The 14,749-nt window shown below is 42.4% G+C and overlaps 1 protein-coding gene across 2 annotated transcripts in view; it reads left to right on the top strand.

The window, feature by feature from the left end:
* Positions 1-14,749, top strand: part of Vdup1 (arrestin family protein Vdup1) — a 146,879-nt gene that overhangs the window by 125,135 nt on the left and 6,995 nt on the right. For both annotated transcript variants that reach the window (XM_080284264.1, XM_080284263.1), the window contains exon 2: positions 14,124-14,240. In XM_080284264.1, coding sequence (XP_080140390.1) covers positions 14,124-14,240 — 117 coding nt within the window. The remainder of the gene's footprint in view (positions 1-14,123; positions 14,241-14,749) is intronic.

Here is a 14,749-nt window from a genome sequence, read left to right as displayed (position 1 = left end):
AGTTAATCTTCTCCATAAAATCTTCTCATCTCTCCTCCTTTCTTTTCCCTGATCTTCCATCCCTTAATTCTCTCATTTTCCTCTTTTTTCTTCTTTTCCCTCCATTCCTCATCTCTTTTCCTCTCTTGCCTCCTCTCTTCTCTTCCCTCTTTCATTTTTGTCATTTTATTTCATCCATTCTCCCTTCTTTTAGTTTTCCCAAGTTCTTCGGTTCTTCATTCTCTCATCCATCTCACCTTATACCTCCCGCTTCTGCTTTCGTCTATTCTCCTTCTCAGTTACTTCCTCCCAAACTCATTCATTTCCCTCCTCATTTCTTATTTTTCATCTCTAATTCCTCCCCTTCCTTCTCTTTTCTTTTTAGACCTACTGCCATTACCCTTCTCTACAGATCATTCCTTCTTCTTATCCTTTCTTTCACTTCCTTTTTTTTCTACTCTCATTCACTCCTACCCTCCCCTTCACCTCACTTCCTACTCATTCTTCCTCCCACCTCTTCACTCTTTGTCCAATTTCTCCCCTTTCCTCTCTCTCTCTCTCTCTCTCTCTCACACACACACACACACACACACACACACACACACACACACACACACACACACACACACACACACACACACACACACACACACACACACACACACACACACACACACACACACACACACACACACACACACACACACACACACACACACACACACACACACACACACACACACACACACACACACACACACACACACACACACACACACACACACACACACACACACACACACACACACACACACACACACACACACACACACACACACACACACACACACACACACACACACACACACACACACACACACACACACACACACACACACACACACACACACACACACACACACACACACACACACACACACACACACACACACACACACACACACACACACACACACACACACACACACACACACACACACACACACACACACACACACACACACACACACACACACACACACACACACACACACACACACACACACACACACACACACACACACACACACACACACACACACACACACACACACACACACACACACACACACACACACACACACACACACACACACACACACACACACACACACACACACACACACACACACACACACACACACACACACACACACACACACACACACACACACACACACACACACACACACACACACACACACACACACACACACACACACACACACACACACACACACACACACACACACACACACACACACACACACACACACACACACACACACACACACACACACACACACACACACACACACACACACACACACACACACACACACACACACACACACACACACACACACACACACACACACACACACACACACACACACACACACACACACACACACACACACACACACACACACACACACACACACACACACACACACACACACACACACACACACACAACTTTTCTAAAGCCCTTCCGTCTCTTCTCTTCCTGTTCCCCCTTCCTTCTTTCCGCACCTCTCTTCTGTTCGTCCACCCAAAAGTTTCCTCTGTCCTTACTTTCCTTCACCTTTTCGTCTCTCTCTCTCTCTCTCTCTCTCTCTCTCTCTCCATGTCTTCACTGACCCCACATTATCTCTTCACCCCTCCTTATTTTCATACCCCTTCTTGTTTCCTAACCATTCATTTTTCCCCTCACCTCTCCGGCACTCCTCTCTCTTATATTATCTTACCCTTCACGTCTCCTCTCTCCTGTTTCCTGTCTCCTTCGTTACCTCTCCTCTCTCCTTCCTCCCCTCTCCCCCCACCCCGCCTCCCGTGTGCCCAGACAGAAGGGAGGTGTGGTATTTCCTGGTTGGTCAAGGGGAGGGAGGGGCCCGGTACAGTACCGTCATGTCCCCCGCACCACACCGCTGCCTGCACGCCCTTTTTAAGTCCACCAGTGCGCAGTTTGTCTCTCGGTGGGGTAAAATTATCGAGTTAATAAGCATAAAGAAACTAGGTTCAACAAATACCGATGGAGGAAAACTGTCATTAACCCTTCACAACCCTTCATTTCGATTACATATATTGTTGTTCATTCACGGTGCTACTGGATAATTTCATCCAGCTTAGGACAGCCCTGTTAATGGTGAAGCGGCGAACGAATGCTGTATCTAATCTTTCCATTTTGAAAAGTTTCGCTAAATCTATTTAAAATCGTCCGGAGGTAGTGACTACCACGAAAAAAACATCATCGGATTCAAGGGGCTGCCTATGAGAGGTGCAAGTCTACAAAAAGAGGTCGTTCAGTTATCAGGAATATTTTTTTTTCTATAAAATCAAGTACGGTTAATAAGATTTTGATATCTAATTACTGTACTATTATTCCTGGAGAGAGCTACATAATTTTTTTATTCCTTTGATTGTGCAAGGTTTTCCTTTTTTGGGTGAATAGAGTTATCCAGGTTAATGAGAATTAAATGTTTAAATTCTACTATCGCACTGGAATGGTTGATATTACTACCAGGTGACTTGCTTATATTGTGAAAGACGTATGTACTTTTTTGTCGTATTTTTGTCATTTTCCACCCTTTCCTAATTTTTTATTCTCATGTCCTTTTTTTGAAGATTTAGTTGACTTTATTTCCTCTGAGGCCATTTTAATCCTTTGAAACTGATGACGGTTCTATCTGGTGTATGAGAACATCCTCGTCGTGAAGGAGGTAACTAAGGCTACTCGTACATCTCAGCCCTCTGTTTTAAGAAGTCTCTCCTGAATTAAGTACAATGGTCTAATAGAAGCAAAAACATGATACATATGTTAATTATGTAATCTTGTATAATCAGTTACTGTCTTTAATGAAATGTCTTCGCCATTTTAATTATTTCTGTCACTAGACGACTTTTTTTTTTTTTTTTTTTTTAGGAGAGCCTATTCTCACCGTGGGGTTAGATATAGCCTTCATTAACCTTTCACTGCGACGTACGTTTCCTGAGTTGAATAAAGTATGATGGCTTTTGCCAGAACAAAATAAATTCCTCTGGCTGAAGGAATAAACATACCTAAGTTCTGAACGTCTGCACCTGTAATTTTGATATCACTTTCATTTTTTTTTTAATCGTTCATGAGATTCCTTTATTATTTTACTGATTTTTTATTTTCTTCACGTCTGCACATATAACTATTTTTGCAAATCCCCTTCTGTTCCGTTAGCAGTGGGTTCCCTATAAAAAGTAGCTACTTGTACTACTAATAATTTATGGTGCTGCTTTTTCTTTATAAAATTTGGTGTCTGGTTTCTGGTGAGGCTCATATTTGTTTGTCAAATGGTTACCGCCCAAAGCACTAAATGGTTTCAAGGGTTACAGGTAACTTTTGCCTGTCACTAAGTGTCGAGTTACAAGAAGGTAGCGCTTCCTGCTGTGTTATCCTTGATTTTGATTCACAGTTACGGTAATTTTACTTTACCCTGTAGCAAACAACCTCCAGAGGTGCAATACGACTTTTTTTTTTTGTGTGTGTTCCTTGTACTTCGTATTTTTTTGTACTACTTGGAACGAGAAGATAATGGGCGCCCGCACCAGCCACATGGGCCTACAGGAAGCTTAATTCATTGGCAGCACTCGACTGAGGTACAGAGATCTGATAACAAGGCGTATTTATTGCCTAACGAACGTGGGCGGTAGGATGATGCAGTATTGTCCGTGGGGATGAGGTATGAAATGCAGGGAGGAGGTGCGGCATGAATGGAAGAGTGCAAACAATGCCACTTGCAGCTGGTGATTACGACTCCGGCATGAAGCTTCCTTCGGGCACTGCAGGTCACCATCCCTTTATTCCTGGCTTGTGTTTGCCTTTTCGTCCTTGTCTTTTGAGCTGAGATATGCACTGCTGGTTTTTGTTCGTTCTTTTGTGTGAGGTATGCATTGCTTTGGTCAGTTTCTTGTCCTCTGTGGTAAGCATTATTGTTTTCGCGTGCATTTCCGTCTCTCTCTCTCTCTCTCTCTCTTTCTGTGTGTGTGTGTGTGTGTGTGTGTGTGTGTGTGTGTGTGTGTGTATGCGCGTTTACGAGAGGTATGAGGTATGACGACATTTGCGTATGTATATCAGTTTTATTTATTTAGTTTTTTGCGTCATTCCAAGCACCCATTTCCCATAACACTTAAGCCACCCCTTTAGTTATCATTTCATTCTGTCTTCCGAGTTCCAGATTCTCTCCGTATAATACAATGACCTTAAATCCGTGTGTCATATTTCGTCACGTCTGCCTCGTTCACTGACCCTTCCCTGTCGTGTTCATTACCTTCCTTACAGATGCACGAGTTTATATTTCTCATTCCTCCTTCCTCCTTTCCCTTAGATTCTTTCACTGTTATATAATTTCACTCCTTCCTTGTTTATAATTACATACATTCTTCTCTGTTATTATTTATAGACTTTCTTCTCCAGTCAGTAATTATATATATTCTTACAGTTGTTAATGTCACTATTCTTTCTCATATTTTCTTCATATTTTTTCTTCAGTTTTTTTTTTTTCACATTCTTCCTTTGTTATTGATTATGCACCTTCTTTCAGTGACCTATTCTCCTTGTTCGCAGTCTTCTCCAGTTAATTTTTTACACATCCTTCCTCATTTATTATATTTTTCACATTGTTCTTTCGTTACATATCCTCCAAATTCTTCCCCAGTTACATAATTATCACATTCCTCCTCATTTATTCATCCTTCACATTCGGCCAGTTATTCATTCTCCATGTTCTTCCTCAGTTATTCATTCTCAACATTCTCCTACAGTCATTTATATTCCACGTTCTTCAGGAGTTATTTATCCCTTTCATTCTTCCCCACTCATTCATTCTTCACATTCCCATTCACATATTCTTCACGGTCTTTCCCACATATTCATTCTTCACTTTCTTCCCTCCTCATGCCTCTTTGATTCTACAGTTATTCACTCTCCACATTCTTCCCTGGACCCAAACCTCACCTCCCCCAGCGCGTCAGTCCTGCCTCTCTCCCTATATGGCTGGGGAATGTGCTGTGAACGGTCTGCAGGGAGATTTTTTTATTTTTTACTCCTTCACTACCACGGCTCTCACCTAAGCCCTAAAAATCGTCAGGTGGTGCAAGAATAAAGCATAAAAATGTCAGAGTTTGCGTCTAACTCCTTTGATACTAAGGGTGGTGCTGGAGAGGGACGCCTTCATGTGGTGGCGCCGATATACCTGGGCGGCTCACCTGTCTGGTTATACAAACGTCCCTCGGCTACTTCCCCCTTCCCCCAAAGGGAGAATGGTGAATTGTAGGAGAAGGGCAATTTAAGCCTGCAGTCCACCAGGTTCACGTATCAGATGAACCTGGGATTACGACAACAACAACAACAACAATAACTACCACTACTACTACTACTACTACCACAACTACTACTATTTCTTCGAGGGGCCTCTATAGTGAGTAAAATCACCTGACAATAGCAACATCAAAATATGCCGTCGTCATTCAGAAAGGATTCATCGAGACTGGTTTTACCTCCTTCACTGCAGTCCCTTCTAAGCCGAATACAATCGTTTAGCGGTAGAAAGAATGAAATAGAAAAATTGTTGTGGTACCGAAAGAGAATATTGAAAACTGCCTCAAACTTCCATACTACGAGAGACCTCTTTTAAAATGAGCAGATATTTTTGCACTCTTCTTGTCCACCTTGCCTTTTTTTATTACAAGGGCACAGTAATAGCATTTTTTTTTTTTTTTTCAGTGGATTATATTTTCATTTACCCGTTTTTCTTACTTTTTTTACCTACTTAAGCGAGAAAATTATGTCCCCCAAATTAATTAAGCGATGAGAAAAATAATATTAATTTGTAAAGGTTAGTTAAGGGCTAGCGAAATTATTAATCGATATTACAGTGGGATACCAGAACACGATACGCCAGCGACAATACCACCCTCATGGTAATTATTTCTCTCTCATTTTCTGGGGGGAAGGTAATTTAATTTAGCACAGGAAAAGGAAAATGTGATTCCGCCTGGACCATATTTCTCGCCTCTTAGCTGGCCTCTGTGGTTCTAATTTTATGTGGGAGATACGAGAAAGACAATGCGTGGGCGTAACAGCGGTGGTGGCGAAAGGAAATTGGAATAACTGTGTGGTATGGGTGAGAGAGAGAGAGAGAGAGAGAGAGAGAGAGAGAGAGTAAACAATGACCACTCTTATCTCTCCCAAGAAACTGTATTTAACCCAAAAAAAGGAAAAGAAAAATTAAATAAGAAGAAGCCATAGAGAGGGAAGAAAAACAGAAAAAAAAAAAGACGGCTTGAAGGAAAGAAAAAAGTGGTATGGAGAAAAGAAAGGAAAAGGGATAAAAGAGAAGAAAAGGAAGAGAACCACAGGAAAGATGAAGGAAATGAGCAAAAATAAGGGCTGAAAAATAGGAAATAATTAACTTTCCTTACCATAGCTTACCTCTGGACCCCCACCCCACAGGCCTTACCTTACGTCTCCCCTTCCATTACACCGTTATATGGGAAGGGCGGCAGTGTACGGAAATGGGTCGGTCGCGTGGTATGGTACTGTATGGCCGGGGGATGGAGTTTCTTCCGTAAATATGGTGAACACATCGCGGTGAACTGGAACCATCAGCGTTAGTACTGTCGATAGCTTGGGTTGTGCCTCCCCTGGTTTTCAGTGAGCATCAGATATCACACCTCGCTTTCTTCACTCTCTCATTCATTCTCTATTTATTTTTTGTGCTGTGTTTATTCTTTTTTATATTTGTTGTTGTTTGTAAAACTTGAATTTTCCTCCCTCTTGTTTTATTTTTTCTGCCATCTCTCTCTCTCTCTCTCTCTCTCTCTCTCTTCTGTGTGTGTGTGTGTATATATATATATATATATATATATATATATAACATGAGGTATAGGAATTACGACATTTTGATGCGATTTAATAAAAAGGTACAAATCTTTGTTATTAATATGATCAATGAAAACGTTAATGATTACAATGATTATCCATATAATACAGGAAGTCCAGTTTTCTCTCAGTCTGTCTTTCCATCTGTGGCTCCTTCAGCGATAAGGCCTGACAGAAGATGGTATCAGTGAATGTAGTGGCCAGGTAGGGGTGGAGGGTACTCTGATCACCCACAGCCCTTCCCCTATGGCTGTTTTTTGTTCACAGTTGTCGTGAAATGATGCACTTTATAAGAAAAAAAAAAAATTGTTATAAAATAATTATAATAATGATAATGATGATGATAATAATAAATTATGGAAATAATATTAATAATAATAATAATAATAATAATAATAATAATAATAATAATAGTAGTAGTAATAATAATAATAATAATAATAATTGTAATAATAGTATTCGGAAATATTTTTCCTATTTTCTCAATCACCAATCAGCATGGACAACTGCAGCACTACATTTGTATTTTTTATAAAATACTATATTACAGAACCAAGCTTAAAATTTCCTTTCAATGTTCGGAAATAATTTCTTTATAAATCAGTGTACTAAATAACGAAATACAGGTAATTTCCCTCTAAAGTAACCCTTTGTGTGGGAGAAGAGTACCTGTGGGCAATTCCAAGTGGAGTATAAATAGAAAGTAGGCAAATGGTCGGTCGACTTACCTGGACTGCCTTTGTGCTCTGCTAGGCCTAGGTTATGTCGGGCTCTTGGGATCAGTGGGGGAGTGGCAGAGGATGGTGGGATGGTACAGTAACAAGGTGGTTGTGTTGTACAGGGTGGAGGTAGGGGTGTGTGGTAGGGTGATGGTGTGTTGTGCTAGGGGATTGTGGTTCACCGTGGGGTGGTAGTGTGATGTAGTGCGACAGTGTGGGAGGACGGTAGGTGGTAGTGTGATAAGATATGGAAGGGAGGTGTTGTGCTGTGGCAGTGTGGTGATAGTGTGCTGTGATGTGTTCTGTGATGGTGACCTGACTGCGTGGTAGGGCTGTGGTGATTTATTTTTGGAGTGGTAGTGTGGTGTGGTAATGTGGTGTGGTGTGGTGTGGTGATGGGAGGATACAATTGTGGAATGACGATATGGGTAGGTTGGTATTCTGGTACAATGATGGTATGGTGAGATTGGTATTATGGTACGATGATGGTATGTGAGTTTGGTATTATGGTACAATGATGGTATGGTGAGCCTGGCATTATGGTACGATGATGGTATGGTGAGATTGGTGTTATGGTGTGATGACGGTATGGTGAGATTGGTGTTATGGTGCGATGATGGTATGGTGAGCTTGGTGTTATGGTACGATAATGGTATGATGAGACTGGTATTATTGTACGATGACGGTATGGTGAGACTGAAGTTATAGTACAATGATGGTATGGTGAGGTGACTTGAGGAATAAGGAACAAAATAATTTTCATTTCCATCTCTGAGACAGGAATTCGTTTGAGTATCAAGGAAAAGATGGCAACATGAGACAAGAGAAAGAAACCTCGGAATGGTGATAGTGTGGAATATGGAGATAAGCAGAGACAAAAAATGAATGAAAAACATGAGGAAGAAAGTAATGAAATTTATATAAGAAGGGAAAATACGAATCTGATGAAACGGGGAAAGACATTTAAATAGAAATAAATGGGTAATAGTAAGAAAAAGAAAGTTTAAGGAAAAAATAGACAAGACAGAGAGAAGAAGGGAATGAAAGGAAACGGGAAAGATACATATTTGAAAAGAACAGACAAAATGAAAGAGAGAAGGAACTGAGGAGGCAAATGCGAGAAAAAAAAAAAATGAGAACATAGCCAGCTGAGAGAGAGAGAGAGAATGGGTAGTTAAGTGGTATTAATGTTCCCTTTGTCTAAACACTCTTCTGTAGCTGGAGGGTGGAAGGGTGACCTGGGCACTGGCTGCCGTCATTTCCTTTGACTCCAGAGGTACACCACACAGCTCTCTCACGCCCTTTGTTCACATTCTCTCTCTCTCTCTCTCTCTCTCCCTCTCTCTCTCTCTCTCTCTCTCTCTCTCTCTCTCTCTCTCTCTGTATACATATAGATAGATAGATAGATAGATAGACAGGTAAATAAGTATACCTGTATATATTTTATTAATTCGACAACCAGTGATATCGCCTAGGGAGTTGAAGTCGGTTGATGTGGGACAGTATGAAATATGAAGTGAACCATCAGGCTCTGAAAGAATACCTCAGTCAGTCTATCAGTCCTTACACCGCTCATTCAGTCTATCATATGTCTGTCTATCTAGAGTGAGCACTGAAAATGAGCAAGGTAGAGAGGGGAGGGATGAGGGGGGGAATCGTACAAATATGGAGGGGAGGGGAAAGGGGGAGAAGGAACACTAGGTTGGAGAAAAGGGGAGGGGAGGAGAAGCGGAGGAGCACTTGGGTGGGGAAGAGATGGAAAGGGGAGGCCAAGGAAGAGGAGAGGAGTGGAGGGGAGTGGAAGGGAGCAGGAAAAAGAAGAGTACTTGGGTGGGTAAGGGGAGAGTAGGGGAGGGGATGGGTACATGGGGGACGTGATGACCTGTGACCCCTGACCCTTGACCCCAACACCACCACCACCGCTAGGGTACTCTGCTCTCCTTGCAAAGAGAGGAGGGTGGAGGGGCAAGTGGAGGGGGAGAGAAAGGTGGGGAGGTGGAAAAGAAAGAACGATGGAGAGGTAAAAGGAGAGGAAAGTGGAGAGGCAAGGTGGGAAACGGAGAGCAAGGCGAAAGGAGAAGGTGGAGCAGTATAGATGGGAGATCGACATGTGTGTAGAAAGGTGGCCAGGTGGAGAGAAAGGTGGAGAGGGAAGGTGAGAAGAAGAGAAAGATGAGTTGGCGGAGAGACAGGTGGGGAAGGTAGGTGGAGAGTAAGGTGGTGAGGCAGGGTGGAAGGAAAGGTTGAGAGGAAACGTGGAGAAAGGTGGAGGCGAGAGGAGGATTATAGAGAAATAGGTGAAGAGGATGGCTGAAGGTGAAAAGAGAAGATGGAGTGGAGCGTCATGAGAGATGGAAGGGCTGGAGAAGATGGAAGAGTCGTGTATGGATTAAGGGGGAAATGAGGGTGATGGAATGGGGTAAGTATGATGGAGGATGCGGAGGTACCGGAGGAGGGGCGTGATTTAGAAGGAGGGGGATTGATCATATCTCTCCCTCTTTCTTCTGGTTCTTATGACGGCCTGCGATAGATATATAGCGAAAGGAATGTCGGGCTATTATTCCTGACGGTCATTTCACTTGTGACAAACTGAGTTAAAAAATGTGACTCTTTCTACGTACTTGTGATATATGTTCTGTAACAGGGCATGCTGGCTAACAAGAACAACTTAAAGAAAACTAAGGAAAGCCCGGGGTTAATCTACATCTTATTTTTTAAGGAACATGTTTTTGCAGTCGTATTCTTAAAAAAAATATCGGGGATGTATAGTAAGACACAATATTTCTCACAGTTACATTGGATTCACGTGATGAGAGGATATGCTTGGTTTCTCTGCCTCGCTGCTGCATACACTACGCATTGTATCATGCGGACTGACCTCATCTAATTGTTATAACTGTACTATAAATGACCACTGAAGACTGCGCGCGTGCCTGCAACTTGTACGTCCCCCAAGGCCTACTCGGTAATAAGGTCGGTTTGATGCTGACACGAGTTTGAGTCCCACTAACTGCCGCAGAGTCAGTGGAGTGGATGCTTACAGACTGACCCCTATCCTCAGCAACTAAATAATCAAACCTACACCATACAGCTGACAACCATCACCATCTCTCATTTCACCATCTGTGTCTTGTGTCGTCATACCCTCCTCCTAACCCCCTTATGACCTACCAGAGACGCCATGGTAGATAGAGATGGGCAGCTTCCGATATTTTAGTGTTCCTATCAGCAGCCGAGCCTTTGTAAAATTGGTTTTCAGTTTCTAATTTGTATGACTGGTGGAGAAAAAAATTATGTGGAGAGATGGTGGCTACGGGATAGGTGATTGATTAAGGTTGATGGAGCTGGTTAGAGAGATGAAAAGAGTGGTTAATGAAGGGAAAACTAAAGAGCACACACACACACACACACACACACACACACACACACACACACACACACACACTAATTTTCAAAGAATCCAGTAAATCACCACGAGAAGAAAAAAAATAGGTATAGCTGACTGAAAAGAATGATGAATATAGCAATGAACATCGACTTGCATAACACTAAAAAAAATATCAGTCCAAATAAACAAGACATATGTGACGAGAAATGCAAAAGAAACGACGATACGCTGGCCATGAGTGAGATTTATTAGACACTGTAATCAGCTTGAAAGAAATATAGCCTTGTGATTCTCTCTCTCTCTCTCTCTCACTCTCTCTCTCTCAATAAAGCGAGTAATCAAAAATAGGACACGAATTTCCCACATCATTAAACCCAATTTCCATTTCCGTTTTCACCGCCACGTCATAAATTCTTGCTCCACCTTCCCATTTCCTCTTCAGTACCTTTCCTTCTAGTACCTTCCTGCTGTACTCCAGTCTCTCTGTCTCTCTGTCTCTGTCTCTCTCTCTGTCTCTCTCTCTCTCTCTGTCTGTCTCTCTCTCTCTCTCTCTCTCTCTCTCTCTCTCTCTCTCTCTCTCTCTCTCTCTCTCTCTCCAGTATTTTTTTTTCTTTCTTTTCTGGGTTAGTTGACGATTTTTGTATTTTCCTTTTCACATCTGCTGTTCTTTTTCGTTTTGACCGTCTCATTTCCTCTTAGTTTCCTTGTGTTTTTAATGTGAATCTGACTTGGCTGTTTAATCAATTTTCTGAGTCCTAGCAGTCCTTCTACTCGCACTAGATGGCGCCTCACACCTCCACATATTACCACTTAGATGCCAATATTCATCGTCCTTATTTGGTACACTACATGCTCCGGCTGTCACGTTCAGGACTGTGGTGTTTGTATGAGTGTAGGCAGGACTTGCGAAGGATTATGTGCTACTGTTCCATCATCATCATTATCATCATCATCATCATTATAATCATTATCATCATCCAGAACTCCTTTCCCATCCCATGGTGGGGTGGGGTAGGGTCCAGAGAGACAGAAAGAAAAAATGATAGAATGAGACTGTTCCAACGCAATTTAAACCTTCAAGCTGTTCCCTGCCCCAGCCTTTGATCAATATTTCGCTTTTATCATGATCAGCCCACTCCTTTACTGCTTGAGCTACCATAACCTCCCTTCTCCTCCCTCTCCCTTCCTTTTATATTAATTTTCTTTCATATTACCTTCCCCAGCCCCTCTCACCTCTTCGCCCATGCTCACATCACCCTCGCCTACCCCACCTGTTCCCCTTAAAGCTACCTTCTTCCCCTCTCTTCAACATTCCTTCCTTCCTGTACGTCATTTCTTCCCCTCCACACCCTCTGCTCCTCCCCTCTTCAAACCTACACCTCCCCTCCTTCACCTCTCACCAGTCCTTCCAGTACATCACCCTCTCCCCTCTTCACCCTAATCCTCTCCCCACCCCCTCCCCCTCCCTCTAGTAACCTACCCTTCAGTACATCACCCTCTATATTTTTAACCCTCGACTTCCCCCACCCCTTCCCCCTTCCCCCCTCAAACCCCTTCCTTCTCTCATACCCCCTCAGACCCCTTCCCGATTCCCTCTCACCTCCATCTCCCCTTTCCCCCCCACCCCCATCCTCTAGGTCAGGGTTTGTGGGTCAGCTCAGGGCCCCCTACCTCTTCCCCCATCTTCTTCGCTTGTCACTCCCACCTTTTTATTAGCAGGGTAAGCATGTAATAACTTTGTTCTTAAACGTTTTGAGGACGAAGATGACACGTTAGCTTTTTATTCTGCATATTGCCCTAATTACGAGAGGTGAGCGTACAGATAGATAGATAGATAGATAGATTACATCTATATAGGGATAGATAGATAGATAGATAGATAGATTACATATATACATATATATATAGATAGCTGGATAGATAGATAGATTGATTACATATATACATATATAGATTGATTGATGGATAGATAGATAGATTAGATAGATAGATAGATAGATAGATAGATAAATTGATTTGTATATACAAAGGAGTGCAAAGGAAAGAAAATAGCAACAGACCCAGTGATCCTTTCGAGGCTGCTTGTTACAGAGAAGACTGTCAATATAATATCTAATTCTAGAAGTTGAAGGTAAGGATTGTAAAGCAAGAAGTATATTTTTCCGGCTGTAGCAAGAATACACTAGAGACGTCATCGCACGAAAAGGGTTCAGCGCTTTTGTACATTCACGAGCCTAAAACAAAACGCTGTGTTCACTCCGATGCCAAGTATGACTTATGTATACGAGTAGTAGTTATATTTTGCCTTATAACGCAGGAAAGAATTTAGGCGCCCATGGAACCAGGTTTTATCCACTAGTAGAACCAGTTTGGCTTGTGTCAGTTTCCGTGGATGTTAACCCTGTAAGGAAGGAGATGCGTATGGGCATGCACAGATTCGCTTTCAGGAGCCAGAGCGATGTTGACTATTTAGCAGATCCAGCCTGGGTTATTTGTCAGCAGTAGTTTCCCCGACTGATTAGATATGATTAACAACATATTATCTAAGTGTGCGTGTGTGGATGTGCAACAAGAATCAGAAAAGCAAGAAAACTATCTTCACCAAACGACGAGTCTCGGCCATAGTGATAAAGCTTACAAGCAAACCTGTCCAGTACTAAAGAAGATAATTCAGTTCAATCGTATAAGCAGATTCCAAGGTCAGTATGAAGTCTCTTGTGTTTACCAGAGATCCAGTTTTGTCTACGTCAGTTTGATGGTAGCTGGTCCATTACAGGTTCTTAAGAGACTATTCCCGTGCATTCAAGGGCATTTACATGAGCTGGCTAACCTGTGCTCACTTGGAGGTCCAATTCGATTTGTATCACAAATTAATAGCAGTTTATTCTGATGGCTTGAGGGCGATTCTCTCTCTCTCTCTCTCTCTCTGTTTCTCTCTCTCTCTCTCTCTCTCTCTCTCTCTCACACACACACACACACACACACACACACACACACACATTAGTCCTGTATCACGTCACCAATATTCCTCCTTGCCATTAACCCATCTCTTCCTCCGCAGGGGTGTACTTCCACGTGGTTGGCGAGGGTGTGGTGAGGGTGACAGACAGACGCCAGCACGTCTTCTCGGATAAGGAGAATTACATTGACTTCCGCATGAGGCTACTTGGAGAACCAGGTGAGGCATGGTGTGTGTGTGTGTGTGTGTGTGTGTGTGAGTGAGAGAGAGAGAGAGAGAGAGAGAGAGAGAGAGAGATCAGACAGACAGACAGAGATGGAGGGAAGAAAAAAAAGACAGAAAGAGAAAGATGAAAGAGAGAGAGAGAGAGAGAGAGAGAGAGAGAGAGAGAGAGAGAGAGAGAGAGAGAGAGAGAGAAGGTAATATGCGGGAAAAATGTAAGGAAAAGTTTGTCACGATTAGAAAAAGAAGAGAAAGAAAAGGGTAAGTAATTGTAATTGAATAAAGAAGCGGAAATAAAACAGAGTAAACGCAAAAGATATCACAAGGAAGACAACGATTACAAGACAAAGAAGGAACAGGTATGGTAAAGAAAAAGCTGATTCAGGAGGTAAGTAAGACAGAAGATGTCTCAAGCAGGTGAAGAAACAAGTAACTGATAACGAAGGGAATGGAGAAGGTAAGAAAAAGGAATTGATAATGTGATTAAGGTACCTGGCTGTTTAAGG

The sequence above is a fragment of the Coenobita brevimanus genome, chromosome 101, assembly GCF_032717465.1.
Source record: "Coenobita brevimanus isolate Jiangsu-jjx chromosome 101, ASM3271746v2, whole genome shotgun sequence".
Taxonomy (NCBI): domain Eukaryota; kingdom Metazoa; phylum Arthropoda; class Malacostraca; order Decapoda; family Coenobitidae; genus Coenobita; species Coenobita brevimanus.
This window is presented reverse-complemented; position numbering and strand designations above follow the sequence as displayed.